Here is a 22,501-nt window from a genome sequence, read left to right as displayed (position 1 = left end):
AGGTGGACAGTGTGCCATTGCCCTGCGCTCCCGGGCTGCTTCCTGGGGGCAGGGGGAGCCACACCGCTTTGCTGACGGCATAAGGTTGCGAATACAAGCTGCACTTTAACTTTTCACGGTTCAAATTTGGGGGGAAAGTGCGGCTTATAATTAGGCTAATGTGGTTGCTCGGCATGGGATCGTCCTACTCACTTTCAGAAGCCCCTAAGTAAGATGAATGCATCCTCACTGTGAGTGTAGACGGGGCAGGTGGTAAAGCAGAGTGTTCAGTGCATGGGAGAGTCCGTTTGGTGGGTCACAGATATTGTGTAGGCCCTGTGTAAGTTGAGGGTGGACAAGAAATCGCCCAGCTCTAATCATGTACATTACAGGATAATGCTTCTTGGTCATCTGTGTGTAAAATTCGATACCTACCCCGGTTGCACCTTGGCAAATGGTTCAGTCAGAATGGCTCCCTTTTGAAGAAGTTCACTGGCTTTTTGCCATGCCCTTCAGGTGATTTGCAGGGAACACATCTCTGGAAGCATGACTCAGACTACAGAAAGAAATCCTGAGCTGTTGGCTTGCCAGCTGGGAGGCCTCTGGCTAGTCAAGCAGCCAGCAGGAGGCATCATGGCTTCTGAAATGGACCTGGCACTTCATCTGAATGCCAGCTTGGCAAATCTCCAGCTAGCTATGGTTTTGTCCACCTTTTGGAAAGTGACAATATCCCAGTAACCACGGTTCCTCCCACCCCACCCTTCTCCCTTTTTCATTTTTGCAGGTCTGGCAGATCCCAGAGAATGGGCTTACGCTGCCCCTGACAGAGCCTGCGGTCATCTTGGAAGGCCATTCCAAAAGGGTGGGCATTGTGGCCTGGCACCCCACTGCGCACAATGTGCTGCTAAGTGCAGGTAGGCTGCCTGAGGATCCCTGAGGAAGAAAAGGAATTGGCTTCTCCCAGCTGCCTGGCCTTTAGCTCTTGCAAAGCCAGAAAAGCCTCTCCCAAAGCCACGAAGGGAAGTGTTCCTGTGGTTAAGAAAGGAGGCAAGGCCATACTCTGCTCACATGACCAGTTGGGCTAGATCCGCTTCCTGGAGGGTTTGGCCTTCCTTTTCCCCCTGTGTCATGTGTCACAGCTACTTCTTTTGAAAACCTACATTACCTTTCTAGTTTTCTTGCTCCTCACCAGGTGGTTTGCTCACTCTGCTCTATTTCCTAGTAAATTTCTAATCTGCATTAAGTTTTCTTAAAGCTGCTTATACTTTTGGAGTAAGTATTCCTGTTTCCCCCCCTCCCCCTTTCTTTTGACTCTAAACGAGCACCTATGAAAAGGCACAGTGCTTTCCCCCCAATTCTGTGCCAAACCTTGACTTTCAGATATGGAGTTTGGGGTATTATTTTTAGATGCATCACTGAACTCAGTGTGCAGGGTCGGTGATATTGGGGGGGAAAGGATAGAAGACCCATTAATGTGCTAATTTATTGGAAAATGGTTCTCCATATCCTAAGTGCTGATAGTGTTGTTTTAAGGATGTTCTTTATTGAACCAATCTAGGTTGACTTGGCCCTTTGCAAGCTAGTAATTGGCTTGCTTGATGAAGAATTCTTTGAGTCTTGAAAGCCTGCATTCTCTTATGTTGGCAAAGTTAAGGTTTCCTGTCTGTGTATTAAATAGAGACTTAAACTACTGACTTTCTTGTTTGAATTAAAATGTATCTCTGCCCACAAATGCGACCGCACAAGGCAACTAACACCCAAGAGGTGAAATAAAAAAGCAGTGAAATTGTCACAAAGAAATGCAGCACAGCTGAAATATTAAAAGCAGAATAATATCAGTTTTTCTCTGGTGCTTGAGCAGAGAGGGGTCAGAGGACCTTCTTGGGGTAGAAAGCTCCACCGTCTTCTCCTTCCTTTTTTTTCCTGGGGGGCAAAGCTGGAGCGACCTTGAGGCTCCTTTTAGAGAGTGCTGGCTGTAAGGATTTTCATACCTCAGGGAAGCGGAAAATATTAACAGGTAACCCTTAAAACACGCACAGGTAACGGGCTTTTATTTCTTAATTGCCTTTCTTCAGGCTGCGATAATGTTATCATCATCTGGAACGTGGGGACAGGTGAGCCCCTCATAAATCTGGACGACATGCATCAAGACATGATTTACAACGTGAGCTGGAATCGGAATGGGAGCCTCATCTGCACAGCATCCAAGGACAAGAAGATCCGAGTGATTGACCCCAGGAAACAAGAAATTGTTGCAGTGAGTATGTGCTGCATGTAGCCCAATATACCTGAAGGAGCATCTCCACCCCCATTGTCCAGCCTGGACATGGAGGTCCAGCTCCAAGGGCCTTCTGGCGGTTCCATCCCTGCAAGAAGTGAGGTTACAGGGAACCAGGCAGAGGGCCGTCTTTGTGGTGGCACCCGCCCTGTGGAACACCCTCCCAGCAGATGTCAAGAAAATAAACTACTGTCTGACTTTTAGAAGACACCTGAAGGCAGCCCTGTTTAGGGAAGTTTTTAATGCTTGATATTTTATCGCTTTTTAAATACTCTGTTGGGAGCCGCCCAGAGTGGCTGGGGAAATAATAATAATAATAATAATAATAATAATAATAATAATAATTGGCAAGTGGTGGTTTGTGAAGGAAGCTGTGCTGCTTATCCTCCCCCGTGCCCCCGGCGCCTTCCCTCACTTAAAGCCAAGTTCATTGTGCACCGGGAAGCTATTCATATTTCTATACTTGGGCCCTTTTCTTCCCGAAACTCAAGGCACCGTTGTGCCACGTGTGGCTTCATTTGGGGATTGGGTTTTATGTTCTGTTGTGTACATAATGCTTATGCATTCGTGCTTTGTCTGCTCATGCAGATTGGGGGTTGAAGGCTAGACATCATGAGTGGAGGGTGAATCCTTCCATTTGTAAGTACATTCATCTTTTTTTTGGTTTCAGATGCCCTCACAGCTTGCTTTGCAAGTCTCATTGGGGACGTTAGGAGATAATATCAGTGACTGTTGCTGCCATTTCCATCTCTTTCCTCTCTTGCTTCTCCTCCCCCAAACCAGGAGAAAGAGAAGGCTCACGAGGGAGCCCGACCCATGAGAGCCATCTTCCTCTCGGATGGGAACGTCTTCACCACGGGCTTCAGCCGGATGAGTGAAAGGCAGCTTGCACTCTGGAACCCTGTAAGTGTTTAGCTGCCATCAAACATTGCCATAGAGCTCAGCAAACAACAACAGCAGCAACACCCTATTCCAGGGGTAGGCAACCTAAGGACCGTGGGCTGCATGCGGCCCAATCGCCTTCTCAATCCGACCTGTGGACGGTCCGGGAATCAGTGTGTTTTTACATGAATGTGTGCTTTTATTTAAAATGCATCTCTGGGTTATTTGTGGGGCATAGGAATTTGTTCATTTTTTCTCCCAAAATATAGTCCAGCCCACAACATGGTCTGATGGACGGTGAACCGGCCCACGGCTGGAAAAGGTTGCTGACCCCTGCAGCCCATCCTGCCAACAAACGTGTTCACTCTGCAACTCTGTCTTGATGCTTCAGATGTTCCCTTAGGAAACAAACTTTGAAGTTAGAATCCTAGCATTGTAGAGTTGGAAGGGACCTAAAGGGTTAATTTACTTACTTTTATTTAATTCTGCAACTGCCTTTTACAGCCCAGGCCCTTCACACCTCAGGACAGAGGCAGGTGATAGGGTCTTTTTAGATAATTTGGTCAGGGCGGCTGTCTACCAGCTCCACCTGGTACACAGGCTGGGACCCTCCCTGCCCACGGACTGTCTCACCAGAGTGGTGCATGCTCTAGTTATCTCCCGCTTGGACTACTGCAATGCACGCTATGTGGGGCTACCTTTGAAGGTGGCTCGGAAACTGCAATTAATCCAGAATGTGGCAGCTAGACTGGTGACTGGGAGTGGCCACTGGGACCACATAACACCAGCCCTGAGAGATCTGCATTGGCTCCCAGTACGTTTCCGAGCACAATTCAAAGTGTTGGTGTTGACCTTTAAAGCCCTAAACAGCCTCGGCCCAGTATACCTGAAGGAGCGTCTCCACCCCCATCGTTCTGCCTGGACACTGAGGTCCAGCTCCGCGGGCCTTCTGATGGTTCCCTTACTGCGAGAAGTGAGGTTACAGGGAACCAGACATAGGGCCTTCTCGGTGGCGGCGCCCGCCCTGTGGAACGCCCTCCCATCAGATGTCAAGGAAATAAGCAGCTATCTTATTTTTAAAAGACATCTGAAGGCAGCCCTGTTTAGGGAAGTTTTTAATATTTAATGCTGTATTGTGATTGGAAACCGCCGAGAGTGGCTGGGGAAACTCAGCCAGATGGGTGGGGTATAAATAATAAATTACTACTATTATTATTATATTATTATTAGTATATGGCTTAATCTGAAACTCATTGCGACAAACTATATCAAACACCAAAATGCTCTGGAAGATGAGATCTGTCACATGTGACAACTGCAGCAAATTGTAGTTCTCAGATATTGTGCATTAAATTTTATTTTGGTGTTTGCACTCTGGGCAGCCAGCAACATCAATGTCATTCTGACTAGCAGGGTCACCAGAGTCCATGTCTTCCAAATGTAAGATGCCATTCTTCTCTCTGCAGAAAAGCATGGAAGAGCCCATTGCCCTCCATGAAATGGACACCAGCAATGGTGTGTTGCTACCCTTCTATGACCCAGACACCAACATCATTTACTTATGTGGAAAGGTAGGTCATGGCTGCTGTGCTGAAGAGAACGGTTGTCTGAGAAAAGCAGCCTGTTTGTGGCATTTCAGTGCTGCCTGCAAAGGTTGTCCTGGCTGCTACTCCATCTCCTCCTTCTTGGGGGAATTATTTATTCTTGCTCCCCCCCCCCTGCCCCCTGCTCTAGAGTGTGTGGATTCATGTGTGTATGTGTATAAAGAGAATGCAGAATTTCACATCATAAGCGACACATGATAGATACCAAAGGAGAGAACAAACCAGCTCCACTTCTTAACAGTTTTCAAATCATTTGTTTGCAAGTCCCTCAGGACCACTAGTCTGTCATAGGAATTTAGATACTGTACATATTTGTTTAGTTATTTACAAATATTTATACCTTATATTTACAAATATTTATAAATATAAATCCCAGAGTGACTAACAATTAAGCAACAGAAAACAGTAATGATCACATTTAAAACGGCAAAACTTAACATGAAACATTGAAACCACTCCATTCCCATACTGCTAAGATAAATCAGAGCATCTAAATAGCCCGAGCAAGAAGAGGCCTTCTTGACCCTGGGAAGACGACTCCTCTCTGTGGAATAAATTCCAAATATTAGACCTCTTTGATTGTGCCCCATCTCTGGTCACTCCTCACGTGTCAGTGGTGGCTTCCCCAGCCCAATGTTTTTAGCTGCTGATGTTATGGAATTTAGGCTGCCCTCAAGATATGGTGTGCACCACCCAGGGGTTCACAATGGTTTCATGGCCCCCTCTCAATCTATGGCTTAGGCATTTTAAAAAACCACAGGGTCACTGTTAAGTTTCACATGTGGTTTGAGAATCATTCTTTTTCTCACCTTGGATTTGGGGGGTGAGGCGAGACTGGTGCTGCATTGCATCCCATGTTATTTTGGTGGAGTCCTGAAAGGATAATCAGAACAGTCTGCCCAGGCTGCAGGTTTGAGCTGTCCTGGACAGACACCTGTTAGACTGATAAGTTGAGAATTTTGTCAGGCAGAATTAACTGAACAATGTGCTGTCGTCCATTGTGTGTGTGGGGGGGTGATTCTTGATTCTGCAGCCTTATATGTGAGGCTTTATGAAATCTTGAACATGCAGTAGGAAAAAAACACTACCTGCCCTCTTGTTTAAAAACTGCTTTGGGGCTATATGAAGAAGCCCAAGGAATGTGGCTAATGGTGAGGCTGCAGGGGGAGAGTGAAGCTTTTCTCCTCCTTTCCTAATACCAGCCCTCTAGTTAGCAGGTTTGGGAGAGGCAGAAGAAAGACCTGCTTAGCAAAACACCCAACTAAATTATGGAATTTTTAGATACAGTCAAGCCACGCTAACGCTTTGTTCAAAGGCATTGTGCCCCTTTGTATCCCCGTTGGTGGGGAGGGGGCCGCGGTGAGGAAAGGCTCATTGCTTGTAGGCTTCTGGCTACCACTGTGGGCAGCAGCAGGGTGGATGCGCAAACCTGTGCCTTGGTCCTGGACGTGTCAGTAGACATAATTCACACTGGAGGCTTCATGAATGTGCCAGAGACACCAGGTACCTGAAGGGTGGGCGTGTTGTACAAGGAATGGTCTGGGAGGACACACCTCCTCACCCCCGCGAGCAGGATTCCTGGCCCGTAGTCACTTGCTTGCCCTCCCCAATTTATTCCAGGGTGACAGCAGCATTCGCTACTTTGAGATCACAGATGAGTCGCCCTATGTGCACTACCTCAACACCTTCAGCAGCAAAGAGCCGCAGAGAGGGATGGGCTTCATGCCGAAGAGGGGCTTGGATGTGAACAAGTGCGAGATAGCAAGGTAACGAGAGGCCGGGAAGAGTGCCAGCGACCCCGAATGCAGCCCTGGGATCTCTAGCTTGGCACCCTAACATTCTGGGTCACAAGTCCACCACTTGGCGCTATACAATCTGAACTGTTTCAAAGGATGTAGGGATGGAAGATTTTGTAAAGGAAGTGATGTCTCAAGGCATGCTGGATGTCAGGGTAACTTGTCTACATCAGAAGAATAATCTGTTTAAAAGAAGGAATTGACAAATAAAGCAAGCCAGGTGGCATTCCCCTTGTCATAGCCCCAAATACTGACACTTCTAGGATCTCATCGGTCAGCAGCAAAATACTTTCCTGAAATGCATGTTGTGGCTTCCATATTTGGGAAGAAAAATCTACCCAACCTCAGGATTTTCTTAACAATGGAAAGTCCTTTTGGTTTCAGCTGCTCTTTTGAGGCCTAGAGAGGAAGAAAATTGGGCCATGCCTTAGCTTTGAGTTGAGTTGAGTTTTTAAAAGGACAGGGAATGAGTGGCTGCCGGTCACACTGGCCATATGTTCCCTCCAGCGTGGGAGGCAGTGTGCCTCTGAAGGCTAAAGGGAAGAGTGCTTGTGGCTTCCCACAGGAACCTGTCTGGTTGGTCAGACAGGATATTGATCTTAGAGGGGCCAGACTCAAAGCCAGATGAGCGCCGCAACCCCATAATCACCTTTGACTGGACTTAACCGTGCAGGGGTCCTTGACCTCTACCTCTACGTGTGCTTCTTTTCTTTCAAAGGTTCTTCAAACTGCATGAGCGAAAGTGCGAGCCCATTATCATGACTGTCCCTCGGAAGGTGAGTGTTTGCGTTGTTTCAGATATGTGAGCGTCTTGTAGGACTTTTCACAGCAGTTACTGATGTGGCATCTTCCCCCACCTCCCTTTTGCAGTCTGACCTTTTCCAGGATGATCTCTATCCTGACACGGCTGGTCCAGAGGCTTCCCTGGAAGCTGAGGAGTGGTTTGATGGAAAGAATGGCGACCCCATCCTTATCTCATTGAAGCATGGATACATTCCTGGCAAAAACAGGGATCTCAAGGTGGTCAAGAAGAACATACTAGACAACAAGCTGGCAGCAAATAAGAAAAGCGATCTCATCAGTGCCCCCAAAAAAGCAGCGGACACCTCAAACACCGTGAGTAAAAAAATAACTTCTTAGCTTTCAGTGTATAGAGTCTGAAATAGACTCATTTCCCCACTTGCATTAGATTATTGAGAAATTTGGAGCAGGAATTGCCTCTCCAGGCTCGCTCAGCATGCCCTGCTGGCTTGGCCTTCCTGTGGGATGCAGGTTTACATAAGCAGGCTTCTTATATTGGGATGGGCACTTAAAAGCAGAAGCGGCCTTTGGGGCAAAACCCAGCTCCCTGCCCCTTCCCTCGTTCAGCGGAGAGCCCATTCTGGGCACGGACCAGATTCCAGGTTCAGTTAGTGGCAGAGGATGGGAAAGACCTCTGCCTGAGACATCGGGCAGCCACTGCCAGTCAGAGCAGGCAGTCTAAGGCTAGATAGTGTAATGGTCCAGCCTGGAATATGGCAGCTTCCTTTGCTCTGTGCTGAAACCTCGGCTTCTTTTCGTGGGGTTAGATCAGTGTTCTTGCAATCCAGCCTTCTTGCCGTGTGAATAAATTGCATGTGTTGGTAGTCTTCCACTCTATTTCTACGTGGGATTTCTTCCTCCCATTATTATTCTACTATTCACTGTTTTCCATTTCTGTCTCTCTTTCTCACTGTTGTAGCAAAACGAAGCCAAATTGGATGAAATTTTGAAAGAGCTCAAATCTCTAAAAGGCACCATCACCCAACAAGACGAGCGCATTTCCAAGTTAGAACAGCAGATGGCAAAGATTGCAGTCTGAGAGCCCAGCGGCTGGGGGACCGGGGAGGGAAGGAAGGAAGGAAGCAGAACTCAAGCTGTGAGCCGACTGCAGGATGGGCGCTGGGGGGAGTCACTGCCATTGGGGAGGGCGATCATTTTCCAAAGCTGCCCCCGCACGACCACCTTGGGCGCTTCCCAGTCAAGACTTTCTCCTCCCAAATTCACAAGCGCCAGCTGAAGCCAATTTGAAGCCAAACCTTTTTAGTGATTTTTTTTTTTATTTCCTGATGTTCTTGGTGACTGTGTGGCCATTTCAAAACTGCTGCTGTTGTGACCTGTTTCCTCTCATTGATCTGAAAGCCAACCATTCCACCTCTCCAGTGAGGAGCCAATCTGTCAGACTTCCTAGGATTCAGGACCAAAATTACGTGGTTTTTTAAAAAAAATCCTTTTAGAAATTCCTTTTTTTAAAAAAACTTTAAAGTCATGATTTCCCCCTTTTTATTATTTTGCAGTATTTTTGCATTTTTAATCTAAAGGAACATTGCTTTGTGTGTATATGTGCCATTCAGAGAACAAAGGAATTTTGTGCAAGCCTTTTAATCCTTGAACAGTTGAAGTGGTGGGTCCACTGCCATGTCTGAAAGATCCAACCTTGAAAATAATTTCAGCTCTCTGACCTCTTACAAATGCATCCCAAACCCCTGATATCCATTCTTCTCCCCTCCCCTCCATACCATCACAGGGACTGAATGCTTTTTCCAGGGCTGAGTATTGAAGTCTGTGTTGCCATTATTCAAACTTACATTGTGTTTCTGGTTTAATCTTAATAGTGTCAAAACCTGGCATGTCGTGGTGGTTGCTAATTTTGGGTCCATGTTTCCCTTCCAATATTTGTTCTATTTATCATCTATATATAAAGTTTTAAGAATGACAGACAACCAACCATTAAGTTGTGCAAGCAGCTGAGTTGCCCTCTGGGAATATTCTCTGCCCTTCCTTCCATCCTGTGTCTAGAACTTTCATAGTTGGGTCCGGCCAGGGTTTCCTCATTCTTGCCACTAAGGTCTTCTGAAATGAATTGTGTGTGTGTGCTTTTAAGTACAGTATCTGTCCTGTCCCTTGAGGATTTTCAGTCCAAATTTGATTGTCCCAGGACACCCCCTTGATCTCGGTGGTGCAGGGCAACCACTCCTTGATTGTCACAGTGCCTTGGAGGCAGACAGGGAGTCAGTCTGAGCAGCTCAGTCAATGCCTGGGAAGAGCATTGGACTGGAGTCACCTGATTGATCTCTGTTAGGTTGGAAGCTGCACTTGCCACCTCCAGGCTGCCTTTAGTGAAGATGAAGCCCACAAGCTGCTCCAGTGAGCAAGTTCCAAGACATTCGCCCCACTAAGAATCTGCCATAATCTCTTGCAACATCAGCTGCAGCCAAGTTCCATCGCTAGTAAACAAGAGCTGCAGGATTCTCCCCCACCCCTCAGAGGCGTTCCTGAGCATTGGCACATAAATAGCCCCTGGCTCACTTGCTCCAGGGTGGCCTCAGGCTGCTCACAAAGGGCATGAACCACAACAGAAGAGGCCACGTCTCTCTTCGTATGAGTTCCTTAGCTGTTTTTGGTTGTGAGAATCTGAAGTGGGTCTTTCTGGCTTGGATGGATGAGGTCTTCTGCCCTTTCTTCTCTCTCCTCCTGCCACCCCACAGGGAACGTGAGGCTTTTTCATACCAAACAGGCATGGTCACATACTAGGGGCAAAGCTGGATGCTGCTGCCAAACACGTCCAGAGCCAGTCTGCATCCATGGCTGTGTCACCTTGATGCTTTGTGCTGCAGCACTTTAAAGCATCACTTCAAGAGGGGACTCTCTGCAGGAAAGTCTGCAGTTGGCTGTGCTGGATTTGCTTTGGCTAGTCAGGATTATTCACACTGTCCCCTCGCCCCTATGGCTTCCGAGTTTTGCAGGTGTGCTGAGATCAGCTGGCACCTGGGAAAACCCAGCATCTTGCAAAAGTGGTGTGGGCCAATGGATCCGTTTGGAAGCCTCTTTCTTTTAAAAGCTTTTGAGTACTGCATGCTTTTCTTTTTCTTGAAAACACACACCACACTCTCTACCCACCTGGTCTAAAGAAACTGCCTTTAGGCATGGCGGTCCTGCGCAGCTTCACCTGGGATCAAAATGTGTCTTTTCCGTCAGTAGTTGAAGATAGAATGTCTTAAGGTGGACCCCCCCCCCCCAATTGCATGTTCAAACCTCTCAGAACAAGAATGTTGTGGTCTGGGGAAGATATTTCATCCTGTGGTGGGAAATTATGCCACGGGGGACAGCGGAGTTAACTCTCGCTGCAAATGTGCTGTTGGGGCGATGGATGTGTGTTGTTGAACAGGATCAGGTGGTCAGATGTGTGTGAAAGAAGCACCAGGGCAATTGTGGCAAATACTGTGTCGGTGGGAGTCTGTAGTTGAGGTAGTTCTGAGGTAAGTGGATGTTTGGGGTGTTTTGCGCTTGGTGGCTGGTGGGGAGGTGTGAATTTTCAGAAGGAATAAGGGAACTCGCTCCCCGGCCCAAGGGTTATTACCTTGTCCGTCTGTAAATGTTGCTTCAGCCTTATGTCCTGGAGACCTTTTTGTTTTTAAATTGGTGAGGAGGAGAGATGAGCTTTTTCTTTCCAAACGCCAGGGGTCGTCCCCTCCCAGTTTCCCACTTCCCTCTGCCCACAGCAGCGCTGGCCTTCCTGGGTGTGCTTTCCTCTCCTTTTATTTCTGAAGGGAGGGGCGTGAGAAGGGCCTCCTTGGATGTGTAGCTTGTCTTTATTTAAAGGATCTGGTGATGCCTAACCAGGCTCAGAAGGAGTCAGTGCCTGCAGCTTCTTGCGAGCTGTGACATTCCCCCCACGAGACCCAGCAAAAGGTATTCAAGAGATGCGCTCTTATAGAGTGCCCAAAGTGTTCTCTCCAAATAATTGCTTCCAATTTCAGAGATTAAAAAAAACCATTGATTACAAAAACCCAAACCGTGTTGCGTTCTGTGGTCGTCTTTTCTTTTCCTCCGAAAGAGCCCAAGCGTGGGCTTCACCCCACATGTCATGCTGGAAGTAGACATTATGGCTCCTGCAGGGCTAACACAGAACACCAGAAGAGCCCCACTGGATCAGACCTCATCCATCACCCTGTGCGCCAGAAGCCTCTAGGAAGCTCACAAGCAGAACATGAGGGGAGCAGCCTTCTCTCACAACCCACAGCAGCTAGCATGAAGGGATAGACTTCCTCTGAACCTGGAGGTTCCATCTTTCTAGCAGGCCTTAGATATTCTCCATGAATTTGTCGAGCCTAAGACAAGCTCCCTCATGCTGCCTCTTCCAGCAACATTGGACAAAGCCATTGTACTGTGTGCAGCCTTCACATTCCGGTCCCGAGCTTCTGTGGGGGTGTAGAAACTTGGAAATAAAAACTCCACATTTTGTACTTGGAAGTTACCAGAGGTAAAGGGAGGTGGTTGCTTTCAGTTTGCAGTCGTGTGCGCTCCATAACCCTCAGCATTTGGTCCCAAATTCACAGAACCAGTCACTGGGCATTGGGAAAGGTGGTGCTTGGTTTAGAACTGGGTTGTGGAGCCTGAGACCCGCTGTGTGTGGACAGGCCACATTTCCCGCCATCTCTGCCTGTGGCTCATGTGGGGAGCCTGAGAGCATTTGGAAGGCCACAGGTGGCATAGCCCTGGTTGTCAAGGTCCGTAACTCAGGCAATCAATCTTGGAATTACAGAAGTGTGGCAATTAGGGTCTCAACTGGGCCAAACATCATCGAACCCATAAAAACCTGTTGCCTCTTCTCTAGAAAACAAGCACTACAGAGCAGAACACAGCATGATTTGGCTATTGATTTGTTTAAAGAACGTTCATCTCTATCTTCCAGCAGAAAAAGTTTCACACAGCAGCTTGTGAATCACACACAAAAGCCACATTCTCTCAACAGGCAAACTGCTGACCGTTTCAGAGTAAGCCACCAGTGCGGCACTGCCCTGAGAGCAAGAGATACGGGGGCTGGCCCAGGAGTGAGATCCCTCCCACCCCCCACATCTGTCGCATCATCTATTTGCATAAATAAGACAGGAAGTGGCATCAAAAGAGCTTGTGAAATAAATTCCTGTAAGTCCTACAGAAGCTGCCTCCCTGAAAAACAGTGGCTGTGGAAATGCAAGAGCGGAGGGGGATGACACATCGTTACTGGGGAACAATGTCTTCCTCCTTGTCTATTAAACAATCAGGCCTGGTGAGTTTACCAATCATAATGTGTACTAGGGCTGGGTGATATCAGCTTTTCAATGTGGTGGTATATCACCAGCCAAACATCACGGTCTGGTGATACACCGCAATGTTGAAAAAACAAGCTGCATGGGCCTCAGCCTGCCAGGCGCTGGGTGAAATTGCTGCACCTCTCACCACAGGAGCTGAGGCGGCTTCACCCCATGCCAAGCGGGCTGGGACAAGGCAGCTTGTTTGTACAGCTCAGCTGGGGTGCGGGAGGGCTCCCCATTCCCTGCAGAGCCATCCCCGGTGCTCTCCCCGCTTGCGCAGGAGCCAGGGCCGGGGATCCCTTAGCTCAGTGGTGGAGAACCTTTTAGAGATCAGGTGCCAAGACCGCAAGACAAAACCCACTTGTTTATTGCAAAGTGCCAACACAGCAAATTAACATGGAATTTACAGCAAAATCTTGACCCCGCAGGTTAGGGAACCGAGGGGACATTTTGTGGGGTGCTGTGAAATAGTGAGTTTTGATGAACAAACCTTGGAGGAGAAACCTTGTAAAGTTGACCTGAATAGTGAAATTGCCCAGGTGGGGCTTTAGCTTGGGAAGTAGGTGTGTGGTGCGTCAGCTGGAGTAGTCTCAGGGGAGGGTCAGATGCCTCGTAAAGCCCAGAGTATCTAACAGGCCTTCGTCCTGGGGGCCGCAGTGGGGGGTGGGGGTGGGAGCGGCTGCCCACTTTGCCAACCCCCAGCAATGGCCCTGCTGGGGCGATTGTGAAAGTGCCCACAGAGAGGGCGCCGAGTGCTCACCCTGGCACGTGGTTTGCCACCACTGCCTTAGCTGCTTGGCTGAGTGGAGTGGCAAGCACACACTCCTCAGCCGAGCGGCTTAAAGATGCAGAGGAAGGAACAAGGTGTATCGGCACAGCTTGCCAGCGCAGCTTTTTCCTCCCTCTGCGAGTGGGGTGGCGGTTTCACTGGGCAATATATCACTTGTGAAACCGCCACTGCTCCTGAGTCCCTCTGCTAGCAGCGCCGCTGGAAGAAGTCTACCTAAGATAAGGTATACCCAAAGAGTACCTCCATTAGAATTGTCCATTAGTCATTATGTCCATTAATTTCAGCAGGTTTCTGTGAGACAGGCTAACGTTGGGCACCACCCGATGTGCTAAAAATTTAGGTATACCAAAGCAATATTGAAATATACTCATCAAGACCATGAAAGCAAGTAGCCAGTCAAAAGTAATAAATGAATAGCAAAGAATCTACCCACATGATACTGACATAAAAACCTTTCATGAACTCCGTATAAAAGATCGAAAGTTCAATATCCCCCCATCTCTCTTCTCCCATCTCATCTTGTCCGTAACATTAGTGTCTCACATCAAATATGAGTGATCTGCAGAAAGGACTCTATGCATTGAAAGCAGAGACACTGTATGTACTTTTGTTACCCAAGAAAATCTTCAATAAAAACAATTTAAAACAACAACAAAAAGCAGACACAAGCAGCAATCCATGTGTGGAAGTTGCTTTTATTAAGGTGGAAAGCTATGTCCTCCTGCACAGTGAGATCTGCGGGTGTCAATTAGCATCAAGTTTGCAGCAGCAATCCTGCAACTTAACGGTTGCCTATGAAACCCGGCCAAGAGAGGCTCTCCCTGGTCCAACAGAAGCCCTCTCTGCCCAGAAGTGGGGCTTCAGCTCCTGCGGTGCCCGATTAAATGCCTTTGCCAAGCTGCCTCCCTTCAGGCGTTTTAGTTTAGAGAAGAGGCAAGCAAGAGGTGATGTGGAAAAAGTTTATAAAATGCTGCCTGGCACAGAGGAAGCAGAGAGAGAAGAGTTTTTCTCCCTCTCTCACGGCACTAGAACTCTCTGGAGCATCCAAAGAAGCTGAACGTTGAAAGATTTGGGACACATAAAAGGAAGTCCTCCTTCACGCAGCACAAAGGGAAACTATGGAGCTCCCCCAGGAGGCAGAGATGACCACCAATGTCTTTAAAGAAAGGTTTGGTGAATTCATGGTGGAGGAGAGGGCTATCAATGGCTACTAGCCAGGATGGCTTTTCTCTGCCTCCGCAGTTGAGGCAGCTAGGCTTCTGAATCCCAGTTGCTGAAGCAGCAGCAGGAACAGTTGCTTTTGTGCTGCTTGCGACTTTCCCACAGGGAATCGGGCATCAGGTTGGTCACTGTGAGAACAGGATCCTGGAGTGGATGGTCCACTGGCCTGATCCAGCAGGCGCTTACATTCTGGTATTCTAATAAGAGGACTGGGCCTTGCTCCGCTTCAAGCCCTCATGTGGACATAATCCTGGTCTGCCACAAACCACTGCAGCACCCTGGCCAGCCGAGCAAAAGACGACGTATAGGGAGCTCCTTGGTTGAGACTTGTTGCACAAGTGTAGGGAGTTTCGTGACAGCATTTCATGTAACACTACAGAAAGCCCTCATGCTTGAAGACAGAGGGCTGTATCCAATGTTAAGCCTCCTCTGAACAGACCTGTTGAAACAAAAGGGCATAAATAGCTTCAGTCTGTTCATTTGAGTGGGCCTACTCTGAGGAAAAGTTAGTTGGAAACACCCTCCAATATATATATATAAATGTCACAGCTTCCACCAGAGTTTCCAACTTTTCCAGATTTCTTACTTTGTATTGCAGGAGATAAACTGTCTTTTTGGAGCAGATATATGTCAGCTGGATCAATTTCACCTGGCTGCACATGACACCAGCCCCCCTGGGAAGACCTGCCTTGGCTTGCCACAAAGTAAACTCTCATTGGGCTGCCTGGTCCCTGTTGGGATACTGCCGGGACGATCTCGGTCTCCCGTGGAACAGCACCAGTCAGTCAGCGACACGAGCCTCAGATACGTTCCAAGACCCGTGCACGCTCTGTCATCAGAGTGTGTAAAACACCTCACAGTAGAAAAGGCGCAGAGAGAGATGTGCAAGCAAAGCGTACAGCATTTTATTCAGCATAGCTCAGGAACATAAGAAAACATGTCTGCTTGCCTCTGTGTCCAGCAAAGCAGCAGTAACACAAAAGCAACATACAAGGGAAGTTCCCAGCAGACTGTGCTGGACGTAAACAGGCATGTGATACACAACAGTCATGCCTGACCCTTTTAAGGTGGAAGGGAACTGTATCCTAACGGTCCCTAGTAGATTTCCCTTTGAAGTTGGAAATGAGCAGAAGGGACATCACTTGGTGGTGGAACAATCACAGGCCAATTTTTATATTAAAACAAATAAGTAAATGTAAATGAGTCCTGAATTGTCCCCTTCCTCCCTTTCTCTCGAGGAGGCAAACACAGAAGGTCCTTAAAGAAAAGCCCAGCATTCGGAGGCCTGGTCTTCTTCAGGTCCCCAGCCCATAGCCCCACCTCCCGCTGTTGCACACTGCACCCCCCCCCCCCCGCCGCCAAAGAAGAGGAAGCGGCATCATGTGTGTTCTCCAAAACCACCACAACTCTTCCGATTTCACCTCTCTTTCTCGTACTGCCTCACGGAAGGTTTCCTGTTTTGCCCCGCAGCAGGTAAGACAAATGGATGTGTGTGCATGGAAGTGGGCGGTTGCTTCTCTCTTTTGGGGAGCCTGAAGCCACAGACATTTGCCAAGTTCGGTCCCTTTTGCACCCGGTGCATGTCCTGTCTGTGCAACTGCCGGCTCCCCTGGCTCTGTGGACAAAGGAAGCTGCCTCCCTCTCTTCGCTGGGCTGTTCTGCGTTCAGGGTATGTATATTTTTGGGTGGGGTGATGAAGTTGCATTTGGGAGTCAGAAGAAAGAGGGTGGCCCAAAGCTGAACTGCGGAGCAGCTCGTTTTGAGGAGATGTCCAAACCCAGAGGGACCAGTGAGTGCCTCACTCAGAGATTCAGCCTCCGGGCTGACAGTAACTCATATGGTCTACTCTTTGACTTTTCCCCTGGACAATGCTTGCTCTTAAAGATTAACAAAACAGAACAAAATCCCACTGGCAGAGTTTGAGTGCATTTCAACAGTAGACTGACAGAAAGTAAAATTAAGCACTTGAAACACTTTATCTAGATGTGTATAATAGGGTGAAATGAAATAAAAGTAGCATAGAATAAAATAAAATGGGCAGCAACATCTTCAAACTTATAGACTTGTCATAAACTCCAAAGAGGAGAATTACAGAATGTCTCTGAGGTCAGTTGCTGGCGAGTTTTGCTTGCTGCAACAACTTGGCCACACTGAAGGTTATAGATGCATTTTGACTTGAAAGCAGTAAAATGACATCAAAAGCATCTGATTCTCCTGACATATTTGATAAAATGGGTTCAATGAAGATTATGTATAGATTTCAGTAAAAAGAGCCGTACAAGAGGACACAAGTCGCCAGTTTGACTTCTCCCGTGTCATTGCGGGGGCACTTGAGTTCATGGTAGGGGATTTCTAAGTAAACCCAATTTAAATGCACAGAGCAGAATTTATTCACATTCATACTTGTCTGCCTGCTTCTTCTCCTCCTCCGCCATCCTTGTCGATTTAAGATTGCAGGGGGTCTCTGAGGGCGGGCAGGAAGGCTCCTCACACATCTTCTTCATGCAGGAGGAGTACGATACGATAATCTTTATTGTCATTGTCCCATACAGAACAAAACTGAAAAAATCTACATCAGACATTCACTGTACATTGGACATAAGTAATTTATTTCCCAATCTGGCCTCCCTTAACCTTAAAAAACCATAAACAACCACCACCCAGCAACCATTTCGCTTTAGGGCTGGGCTCAGTTGCAAGAGAAAAATACGTAAGCATTTGTGGTTTGCTTGCTGCCCTTCCTGAAAGCGCTTTAGTGTGTATTAATTGACACAGGAAATGGGCAAAAGACTGCTCTGCTTCTAGGCATGCAGAAACTTTCATTCCTGCTTTGGGCATCCCAGCTAATTCAGGTGCTACAAAGCCTCATGGCATCTCAAAGCCTAACAGATTTGCAGTGGCAGCAACTCATGATGTGCTTGCATTTAAGCTTGTGTTGCAGAGTGGCTGCAGCCCATGCGCTGGCAAACTCGAGGCTGGATTGCTACCATGTGCTCTATGTGGTGCTGCCCTTGGGGCCGGTGCAGAAGGCCCAGCGGGTGTCGATTGCAGTGGCCAGGCTGCAGGTGGCGGCACTTGGCCTGCAACGCGTGATGCCATGCTGAAGAGTTTGCACGGGTGACATGATGGAAACATCTTAATTGTCTGAAGCGAAATGATTAAGAGAATTGAAAAATGCCCCCCACTTATGCTGTTCTCTCCAGAGAGACTTGCCTGACCCTGAATCTACTGCTGGTTGGCACTGGGCACCAGGGGCCATTTCATTTCCTTAATTTTAACCCTTTCAGTCATTTAATAATGTTAGGATTGATGCTTGCTCTTCCCCTCGGCTCTTGTGAGTCGGCTGCCATGTATTGATATCAGATCTCCCCCCCCCCCCCCACACACACCTCTACTTTCTCCCAGGATAGGGCAGAAGGGTGGGTTATTAAATGTTACAAACAAATTAAAAAGTAGCCAAGACAGACAATGCTCTGCCTGAGCCTTTAGAAGAGGGGCGAAGACCCCTCAATAACAGCCCCAAATGGCACCCCTGTTGCCCCCAATACTTAACCAAGAGTCTCTTGTGGCAGCCATTTTGAGGTGTAAGGTGGAGGGAGGTGGGGGGTTTGAGACTTGTGGACAAATATTAATATGTGTATTTGGCTCCCTTTCTCCACCCACCCCAGGTAAAATGGCTTCCTTCTGGCTCTCCCTCTGGATGGTTCTCTGGAGTCTCCTCACAGCTGGCAGTTTCAGGCTCCCAACCTTAAGACTCCTTATGCAAGATGGCGCTGCTGTTGAGGATGTGGAGTCATACAACCTCCCTGCCAACGCAGGCTCTCAGTTCGCTTCCCCAGGACAGTGGGTGTGGAAGAGAGCAGGAGATGATGGCCAGGAATCCCCTCCGTTACCTTGCGGAAAGAAGGATGGTAGCTGTAAGAACCCTCCTGCGGCCACCGCAGAAGAAGCCAGGAAAAGTCTCACAGTCGCAGAGGCTGCAGCAGAGAGTCACACATCTCTTGGGGACAATTACAATGGTGCCACTGCTGAAGTGCCTACTAATGCCACAACAACTCTAGATACCTTTGGGAAAGTATCCACAGAAGTTGGCACCACCAAAGAAGTAATCCATTTAAGTACCACAAAGAGCTCTCGTGCTCCAGTGCCCCGTGTCCGCCGTCTTGCTCCCACAGTGGGCAAAACTGTATCACAATCTATGCCTACTGAGACAGAAAAGGTTGCTACTGCCCTCCAAGAAACAATGATGGTTTTAGGGGTCCCTGAGAAACTGTTGGTTGGAGGAACAAGCTCTCAGTCCATGGTGGGCAGTTCAGATGTTTCCACAGCGAAGTTGAGGCAAGCCGTTGGCACAACCAGGCCTTCCTTCATAGCAAAGGGAAAGGTGAAATTTCCTCACTCGACTGAGAAGCCAAGCCCCACCACCGATTGGCCATTGTTGGATGATGTGACAAGTTCTCAGTCCATGGTGGGCAGTTCAGATGTTTCCACAGCGAAGTTGAGGCAAGCCATTGGCACAACCAGGCCTTCCTTCATAGCAAAGGGAAAGGTGAAATTTCCTCACTCGACTGAGAAGCCAAGCCCCACCACCGATTGGCCATTGTTGGATGATGTGACAAGTTCTCAGTCCATGGTGGGCAGTTCAGATGTTTCCACAGCGAAGTTGAGGAAAGCCGTTGGCACAACCAGGCCTTCCTTCATAGCAAAGGGAAAGGTGAAATTTCCTCACTCGACTGAGAAGCCAAGCCCCACCACCGATTGGCCATTGTTGGATGATGTGACAAGTTCTCAGTCCATGGTGGGCAGTTCAGATGTTTCCACAGTGAAGTTGAGGCAAGCCATTGGCACAACCAGGCCTTCCTTCATAGCAAAGGGAAAGGTGAAATTTCCTCACTCGACTGAGAAGCCAAGCCCCACCACCGATTGGCCATTGTTGGATGATGTGACAAGTTCTCAGTCCATGGTGGCCAGTTCAGATGTTTCCACAGCAAAGTTGAGGCAAGCCATTGGCACAACCAGGCCTTCCTTCATAGCAAAGGTTACTATCTCAGCCACCATCACCACCACCAAGGAGAAGCCCCGCTCAGTGACATCTCTCAGTGGCACCACCATCTTGGTAGGGAAGTGTTTACTGTGGATCTTCATCCTGGCCCTCATTGCTGGCATTTTCATAGTGGCCACTGGTGTCCTCGCCACCATGCTCTGGCGCCAGAAACGGGCCTACAAAATGAATGATCGCAACCACACAGAGATGGTGTGCATCTCATCCCTGCTAGCTGCTGAAGAAGCAGAAGAGGCTGGAGGGAGGCACCCCAGGGTGAAAAGGGTAAAGATGCTTGGGGAGAATGGATCAGAGGTGGATATGGACAACTTGACTCTGAACAGCTTCTTGCCGGAGCATTAATATGGTTCTCTGGTTCTTTCTAGAAACTCCTCACGTTCACCAGAGTTGTGTTTTACAATGCGAAGCACTTTCATGCCAGATCTACTCCACCCAGAACTATCTTTAAAATATATGTTCTGCTACACTCACGACACATCTCTCAGTGGTGAGCAGTTCAACAGGTGAAGCACTTGGCAAAGTCTAGTTTCCTTTGAAGGAGACCACTGTCCGAAATTTCCCTGACACATCAGGGATTCGTCCGTAGAAAGTAGCGGAATTTTAAAAAATTGGTTGGCAACCCATCTGGGAAGTGGGGTTGGCAATAAAAAGAAGATCCTCATTTTCACTTTTTGTAACATGGCAGCCCTAATTTACAACGATGTGGTGGCACGGATTTTGCACTCACACAGAAAACCAAGACCCCTCCTCTCACAGCAGATCTCCAGGGAGACTGCCAGTTGCCTAGCAGAGCCCAAAACGTGACTTTTTATTTCTCTGACTCAAAACTGCCAGTTACATTTAAACAGGTGAGGAAAGTTCTGTCCCCCTCCTCTAATTTACATTTTTCTCTTCAGAAGATGATCCTGTATCCAGAAACAACAGGGCCAGCCCCAGACATTATCTTGCCTGAGAGAAAGGAGCCGCTGCCAACCTCCTTATTCCCCAAACAGCAGCAGGAGGAGCAGAGAATTTAGTCTCACCTGGGCAAGGAGGCCACATCCTCTGCCACACCTGAAAGGAGCTAGTTGGGGCAGGAGGGCAGGCTGTGGGGCACACTGTGTCCCCACCAACATCTCTCACTGCCTGAGGCTGCTGCTTCACCTGGCCCAAAGAAGCCATGAACCAATTATTGACTTCCCCCGGCAACCCACCACTTGCAGTCTACCTAAGGAAAGGATGTGCCAGGCAGGATAAGGCTTCTGCCCCCCCCCCCCGCCACCTGTCTCAGTCATCCACTTTGATGAACAAGTACTATTTGCTTTTGTTTCAGGTTTGCTAGTCATAGGGCGCCGGGGGGGGGGGGGGAGGATGCTGGGCTCCCACTGCAACGGCTGACCATTTGATTCAGTCACCCATCTGATATAGGAAGATTTCTGCAGACATTTACCCCACCCCCAACTTTCATGTCCACATTTTTTAAACCATACTGCTACAAACACACAATTTGTTTTTTACTAAACCAAAAATGTTAGGATTATCAACAAGCACAAATAATGTGGGATTGCAGACAAGGAAATAAACAGTGCAAATACTGTTTGCGCTTGGAAAAGATTTGAAGCAGTTTCCAATCAGCGCATGTCCCGCAGGAGCAATCCTGTAAGTTTTCATTTAACAAAAGTGTGTCTTCTGCAAACCTCTCTGACTGCTGTATGGCATTCTTAGGGACAGTCTAATCCTGGGGCACCCAAGCCAAGCACCCATTACGCACAGCTGAAATCAGATGTTTATCCCCCTGGGGAGGGCTGCTCCCTCCATGTGATTCACCCACCGCAGGCTGAAATGTGAGTGAGCTCTATCTCTGCCGATAAACAGCGGCATGCCAAAGGATTGTGCTAAGAAGCACTATTTTGCAGAGAGGGGATCGAGCAGAGAGAATTTGCCAGCCATGCCAGACTATGGATTTTGCCCTCCCTCCTGCCCTTACTGGTGAGAAGGAGCCACGACCCCCTTGGCTCCCCACAGATGGACTACTTTGATCTTGTGAAGTTTCAGCTGTAAATCTGGGAGTGAAACATACAGGAAGGCAAAGATAGTGTCACATTAATGAAATCTAGAGAAAGCTAAGTCAGTTTATTTTTGCTGTGGTGTTTTTGGTGTGTTTACAACCTAGTAATTCTTTGGACTTCTTGAATGAATTTTGAATGTGTTTGGGGTCTGGATGTGGGTCCTAAAGATAATGTGTATTTCAAATGATGAAATATATTGAAATACAGAAGTGGCTCTAAGTTCATGCATAAGGCATTTTGGTTTTTTGGCATTCTCAATATTGGGGGTTCCTTTCCTTTCTAAGCTCACATTTCCTGAGGCATGCTTTAGAAATGCCTGCAGATGAGAGATCCAAAATTAGAAAATACACCCTTTAATAAAATGCAGTCAGGATGCACTGTCTGTCTGGCCAAATATATTGTTACAAAAGTCAGGTGCTTGCCCCTCTCTCTGCAAAGCGGTGTCAAAAGCCCAGGGGTCCCAGGCACCGCCACAGGGTCTGTGTCCCTTTGGAAAATAGAAAAGGCGGCCACTATCTGGCTTTAAGAAATATGATTTATTCACCTATCTACACCTTCAGTTTGCATGGAGAGAGTCCAGATCTTACGACATGGTTGTTGCAAGAGGCAGCAACGTAGGCAACCTGCAACTAGCAGCCTCCAAAGATGGATCTCAGCTCTTCTCTCTCCTCCTTCTTCCAAGAAACCCCTTGCCCTCTGCCCATACCCCAGGGCAGGAAGAAAGACGTTCTCTTGCACGGAATGGC

The 22,501-nt window shown here is 48.0% G+C and overlaps 2 protein-coding genes across 7 annotated transcripts in view; both read left to right on the top strand.

Annotated features, from left to right (window-relative positions):
* Positions 1-11,352, top strand: part of CORO1C (coronin 1C) — a 65,023-nt gene extending 53,671 nt beyond the window's left edge. For all 5 annotated transcript variants that reach the window (XM_077917683.1, XM_077917682.1, XM_028701676.2 and 2 more), the window contains exons 4-11: positions 764-893; positions 2,055-2,236; positions 3,041-3,160; positions 4,606-4,710; positions 6,364-6,509; positions 7,258-7,315; positions 7,410-7,655; positions 8,260-11,352. In XM_077917683.1, coding sequence (XP_077773809.1) covers positions 764-893; positions 2,055-2,236; positions 3,041-3,160; positions 4,606-4,710; positions 6,364-6,509; positions 7,258-7,315; positions 7,410-7,655; positions 8,260-8,379 — 1,107 coding nt within the window. In that variant the 3' untranslated portion in view covers positions 8,380-11,352. The remainder of the gene's footprint in view (positions 1-763; positions 894-2,054; positions 2,237-3,040; positions 3,161-4,605; positions 4,711-6,363; positions 6,510-7,257; positions 7,316-7,409; positions 7,656-8,259) is intronic.
* A 4,642-nt stretch (positions 11,353-15,994) lies between these two features.
* On the top strand, positions 15,995-21,979 carry SELPLG (selectin P ligand). Of its 2 annotated transcripts, none has more exons than XM_077917684.1 (2): positions 15,995-16,314; positions 18,314-21,979. In XM_077917684.1, the coding sequence occupies exon 2, from the start codon at positions 18,319-18,321 to the stop codon at positions 20,047-20,049; it is 1,731 nt and encodes a 576-aa protein (XP_077773810.1). In that variant the 5' UTR covers positions 15,995-16,314; positions 18,314-18,318; the 3' UTR covers positions 20,050-21,979. The 2 variants fall into 2 exon arrangements, with proteins under 2 accessions (XP_077773810.1, XP_028557506.2); XM_028701673.2 differs by having other exon boundaries at positions 16,009-16,118.
* The last annotated feature ends 522 nt before the right edge of the window (positions 21,980-22,501 follow it).

Source organism: Podarcis muralis, chromosome 13 (genome assembly GCF_964188315.1).
Source record: "Podarcis muralis chromosome 13, rPodMur119.hap1.1, whole genome shotgun sequence".
NCBI lineage: Eukaryota > Metazoa > Chordata > Lepidosauria > Squamata > Lacertidae > Podarcis > Podarcis muralis.
Note: the sequence above shows the minus strand (reverse complement) of the source record. Positions and strands in the feature narration are given on the sequence as shown.